Genomic DNA, 6,199 nt, shown 5'->3' with positions numbered 1-6,199 from the left:
TGAAAATGTAAAAATTAATAGTAAGGATTTCTTTAAATACATTAAGGGGAATAAACGTTAGGGATGATAAAGGAAGGCTAATATCTGATGATTATGAGATGACTGGGTTATTAAATTTTGCTTTTTCTTCAGTTTTTACTAATGAAGATTTCAGCAGTATTCCACATCTTGAACAGTAGAATGAGATCAAACATGATGGCTGCATTAATTCTGAGCTGGTTAAGAAAAAATTGTAAAGTTAATTGATGTTAAATAAACATTATTTTGAGTGTTTACTCTTGACCTGAGACTCATTTTCTTTAGTCTAACTGTAAACTCCTCGAGTTAGCGACTTGTGGCTCCACTCGTCAAGACAAATCCTCCAATAAATAAATTTGGTGTAAAAGAGTAGTTTTAAATGAAGCTCCAACAATTAAGCTCACCTGAGCGCTACACTTTACAACGGTAAATAAAAAATATATAGAAAACAATTTTTTTTTACTGATGCGGCATACTTGCTAAGCCTTGTTTTGAATTTCATGTGGTGGATGTAAAAAACAATTTTTGTAGGTTTTATATATGCATTTTGAATTAACAAAAATCTATAAGTTACTATACCAATACCACAAAATTCCACTGTAATTTATCAGGTTTCCTTACTAAGCTGTATTTGGGTCTAAAAAATTTCATTTCCTATCAGCATATCACCTTGAACACCACTTCAACAGTAATAAAGGCTTTACCCGCACAAGTCCTTTAGGAAGACTAACAGAATTATGTAATTCAAAATGAGTGTTTTCAACTGGTTAAAAACATGTAATTGAGAGAAGTAGGCATAGGTAACGAGTATTTTCAAAAGAGGAAGATGTGGGTGGAGCCACTGTGGTGGGTTTGCTAAATATGATATCTCAGCAATCAGAAAAGGTAGGAGGTTTTTATTTTATACTCTAGTTTTTTAATATCAGTATTTGAGTTTCTAATTCCTTAAAAGATGTAGACTTTACATCTTATGATGCTCACAATAAAATCTGAGCAAATGCAGATGTTGCAACATGTGACACAAAAATTCTATATTTGGCAACTTTTTAATATTTACTTTTGAACTAAGAAATTAAATAATGTATAATACTAAAACTTGAATTATAAACTACAATTTAATTCCAAATTTATGGATATACACTAAAAAAAAAACTGTAGTTTAATAAAAGTTTGATTGTAAGTCTACAAACATGATGAGGTGCTCTATTCCCAACCTACATGGAAAGGGTTAAAGACAAGTTTTTATCAACAGTCAGACATATCTGACTTCTTCAGGTGACTCAATGAAGTATCATAGGTGATGGTAACATGCCATGGCAGCATAGGCTGATCATCACATTTGACACTATTATCCAACATCAGGCTCATCCAGTCAACTTTTCTAGATATGAAGGCTTAAAGTTGGAACAGCAAATCATTTATTTGCAAAAAGGGAGCCCACTGAAGCATGAATACACAGTGATCACAACTCTGCAGCATACTTAAGATATCTACAAACACGAAGTGAAGTGTAGTTTCACGTGACACTGTGTACAGAGTCCCTGGCAGAAGCCTAGATCAGAAACTTTGTAATTCAGTTTATTACTGTTTCACCAATCATTTCACAATCAGAAATCATTATATCATTCAATCTGCTAGATTTCAACTATGTAATGTTGATGATGTCATGTAGTATTGTTGACAGTTTAACCTTAAAAATTGTAACAACTGCACAGAATGTACTTTGAAGTTCATTAAATTTGAAATTGTTGAATTTATCAATAAATGTGCCATGCAAAAAAATGAAAAAATAATCACAATCTCTTTTCCGTTTTTTATTTGAACAAGTAAAAATGGGGACTGTCTGACCTTGTGGCTAATACATGATCAATATGTAATGTTATGTGAGAGACAAATTGTTGAGATTCATTGCCTAAATTCATCATTCACTTCAGCCATAAGTTTGAAGACTTTTGCTATCACTACACATTTTGAAAACTAAACCACTTTCTGAAACAAATGAAGTATTCCAACCCAAGGTCAAATAAAGTGACAGCATTTGAAAGTTTTTGTTTGTAATCCAGTGTGATTCTAAGACCTCTATGTAATGTTATGTAAGCTCCATAATGTAATGTACAGTCCATAAAGAAATGGTTGTGCTTCACTATGTGCGGAGCATTGTTTTTTAACATTTCTTTCATTCAGTGTATAAACTTATGTAAATAAATGAGAAACAGACAGAGATTGTTTTAAATGATAATATTTTATTCTATGGTGAATAATGTTTTGTACTTTGTGTTAAAAGAAAAAGTACAGGATCGTAATTGCAAGCACACTTACAAATCAGAAGATTGTTGTTGTGAATAAAGTGGTCTGAGTTGTGTTATTTTTCATTTCTTAGCAATTGGTTTTCCATGATCAGGAAATTCAACAAATTCTACGAATTCCAAATATCGCTTGATTATACAACAATTGGCCTGATTCTGATTGCTGAATCAAGTATCCATGTATACTGATGTAGAGCAAGTTAAACTCCACCTGAGCTAATGGTTAATTAAGGTTGTAAAAGTAATTGGGTTGAAAAGAAATTGAAGTTCTTTTACCTTGCTTTGATGGCTAAGATGTCAGGTAAACAGTTGGAGGTGCTTCAGTGGTGGGAGAAGCACTTTCCAGGGGGTTAGAAAAATCCTGTAAATCATCAACTTCATAACCATTTGGTTGCAAGGTTGAGGGGATGAGGTGTATACCTCCATTCAAATTTTGGCTCTTGTCTCAAACAACTTTGGAAATTGAAAGTGAATCCAATGCATGATTCTTTCTGCCTCTGACAGTGATATGTAAGGTATGGATATCATCCTTCTTAAAGGCTATGTAGTTGGTAGGTGTGGGATGTCTGCAAAAGATATACTGGGCTTGTTTCTGAGCTTCTTGATTGTCAGGTGCTTACCATAAACAAGGTTACTATGTGTCAAAGTTTAAGGGATGGTAAGGACAGATGTATAAACAATATAATCAGTTACTGTCTCCAAGCAAGTCATTAAAAGATTGTATTTTAACAACAATATGATCAAGTTCCAAGAGATTGGTGAAAGAGGGCTAGTTGTCCATTTTGATTTTTCATCGTGGCACGAGTCAGATGGCATCAATTGCAGCAAATCTCCTTCAGGATAATGGGAAAATTATTAAAACCTCATGGTTCATTGTCCACTTCTCAAAATAAGGAAATGTGGTGAGGAAACGGACAGATCTATGGCATTAAATACCTGACTTAAGGCATAAAAGAAATATTCTCCTGTGTTGAAAAGAAAAAGGTTGTGGTCCAAGAAGGAAATGTTCCACAAATTGCCACTACCATTAACATTTTCACTACTCCAGAGATGATTGTGTGCAGCTAAGACTCCTAGGATGATAAAGATGGATAGCAAGTACTTGATAACATCATTTTCCTCTCCTAGAGACAGGTAGAGTGAATATGTTCCATGTCAAAGGTGTGGTGAGTGGTAGATTCATAGAGGGAGTATGTTGTTCAATCAGCAATGCTATTCCCCCATGAATCACACATGTCCTTTTTGTAAAATACATTCTGCTGAATGGTGAAAGTATTGGAAGTTTTCAAGAAAGGAAATACACATAGAATTGTATGAATCAAACAACGCCTCGATGTCATCTTAAATTAGCATGAAAACCTTGACAGTTTTACTGTATCAGCATGGCCATGTCACTTAACATTTTAAAGATTAAAATGGAGAACTCTTCAATTTTTGTTTATTACTACTTTTTTATTTGTGTCAGTGGAAAGCCTACCTTGGATCAAAAGGGCAGATCAATATTGGAAGGATCTTGATTACTGTAATAAAATCTTCAAAATTACATGCACGTTATGTCTTAATAATATTTAACACGTGAACTGCACACAAAAATATAACAAAATATACAAATTCTAAAAATCAGCCACCAAATGTACCAAAAATATTATTGAACTTATGTGATGCTGTAAAAATTAAGACAATTCTAGGTCATTTTGAAACAGTTAGAATGCTTGAAAGTCAGACAAAATGCCTAGCCCATAAACTCTATGAATACAGGAAGGTCAAAGTGTGCATGCCACAACATTTTTGCAGATTTACATTCAAAATTACCTGAATATATCTCACTCTAACAGAAGTTATTCATGAAAGATAGTGATATATATAAAGTGTTTAGACCAATAATACGTCTGTTGTAATCCAGCCAGCCTGATAAATTCTAGTACTGGGTGAAACGCCTTGTTGGCACTGTATATAGGAGATGTAGTATGCTTGATATATTATCAAATACTTTGCTTTCTTGGGTTTTTAGAATTACAGAAATATTCTAAAATAGTTATGAAAGGTTGAATTTAATAAATATTTCAACTGTGACTCTTGATATTTTAGATGATTTGTCTGATGAAATTAGTGAAAGTTAAGGACTTAATTTTGTCTTGAATACTGCACATTCACTGGTCTCAGAAAAGGACATATATGAAATTGTAAAGCCCAGGCACCTATCCAGATTAGCAAAGCCAAGCAGAGTACTAGAAAAGCATTCCTCAACCTTATACCTGAAACAAAAGAAAACCTGGCAAAAATTAGCTTTGTATGTGAAGAGGAAGGGGAAAAAATCATGATACTGGTGTCCACATTGCTGCAGCAATCACTATCTAGCAACCTGGTTCAGAGAATATAACACAAACACAAAATATTAGGTATGTTATGTTAGAAAATAAATGTTCATCACTATTAATTCAAATAGACAACTTCTACGTAAAGATAATCATTACAACTAAGAAGGAAAAAAGTACTTATTTCAAAGTGGATTTCTCTCTCAAAAAATATCAACTTATGGGGTTAATCTATCAAAAATTATCTGTAAGGCCAAAAAACATGGTGCAAATTTCAATAAAAGTTCTATATTTGTTTTGTTCCATGTAACAATACATCACATGCAAAACTTTACCTGTCCATAGTTGCCTTTGTACTGTCCTTGACTAATGATAACATAGGCTCCTTTTATTAAGCTAATGTGTTCTTTATTAACCAACTTGTTACTCTTACAGCTCTTTCCTGGATGACTTGCTCCAAGACCTAATCCTTTGGGTCGTAAAACTACTTCCATGGGATCCACGCACCTGTAAATGATTTAAATATTTTACTTAGCTTAAACTGTTGACTTCAAGTCTTAATTTTTCCTTTTTTCAATCTCAGCAATGTTGTTAATTACTTCTAATAAAATAAAAACTATGTTACAGCTATAAAAATTAAAAAACAACCACTTACTCTACTCTTAAATTCCCAATTAATTACCTCCATTTACAATAGATACATCTTTCTGATTATAAAAATTTGGAGATGGCTTGAATGAGTAATGAAAAAACTTTATTATAATAGTTTTCTTCATCACCCATTCAATCTATCTCAAAACATTTATTTTCTAAAAAGTGGGTTCCTCATCATCAAAGTTAAATTGTTCTTATTACTTTTCAATGTAACTTATAAGCTTTGTGGTTTCCCTTAGTATATTTTTCAGCATCTGTAAATTTTGAAAATCTTTAGACATTTATTCCTTTTCCTCAAATATTCTTATATAATTTTAAACATGTAATCTTTTCACTCAAACTTACAGTTCATGTTTGAAAAACAAAATTTTCCTCTTACTACTTGTGTCATTCTTGTTCTGATTTGCTTTAGACCATTTTTCAAATTAAATTGGTAAAAAAAAAACTTAACCCTACTGTAAACCAATACTTCGGGGTAACAAGATAACTTTACAAAGCTATTAAGCAATCTCCGGTCACGTGATCTCTTTGATCCATACAGTGCATGTATATATGTATATATATATATATATATGTTAAACAAGACCGATGTCTGTAGGTTTACTTTCTTCTTAGAATTCTTCTTAAGAAGTCGATAAGCCGTCTTAACGTTGTTAGAACAACGGGTAAAAGTTGTAGCTAGTGATGAGTTGGCCAACGCGTTTCGAATGCATTCTGCATCCATTATCAAGGCTGAATGTTGTGTGAATTGTGATTACTGTTGGCGGATATTTATAGGTATGGGTAAGCAGGTGGTGGTATCTAGCTCGTGGAAGGCGTTAATTGGTGGAGTGTTGTATTGTGGCTTGGGGGTTTATCGCCAAGAAGCAGCAGTGTGCGTGCTGTTCCTGTCGATTGTCAGTAATC

At 33.0% G+C, this 6,199-nt stretch overlaps 1 protein-coding gene across 1 annotated transcript in view; it reads right to left on the bottom strand.

The window, feature by feature from the left end:
* The window catches only part of LOC106468266 (G patch domain and KOW motifs-containing protein-like), a 57,827-nt gene that overhangs the window by 7,488 nt on the left and 44,140 nt on the right, over positions 1-6,199 (bottom strand). Inside the window, exon 4 of the mRNA XM_022396603.1 lies at positions 4,975-5,146. Coding sequence (XP_022252311.1) covers positions 4,975-5,146 — 172 coding nt within the window. The remainder of the gene's footprint in view (positions 1-4,974; positions 5,147-6,199) is intronic.

This window comes from Limulus polyphemus, unplaced genomic scaffold (genome assembly GCF_000517525.1).
Source record: "Limulus polyphemus unplaced genomic scaffold, Limulus_polyphemus-2.1.2 Scaffold2942, whole genome shotgun sequence".
NCBI classification, from domain to species: domain Eukaryota; kingdom Metazoa; phylum Arthropoda; class Merostomata; order Xiphosura; family Limulidae; genus Limulus; species Limulus polyphemus.
This window is presented reverse-complemented; position numbering and strand designations above follow the sequence as displayed.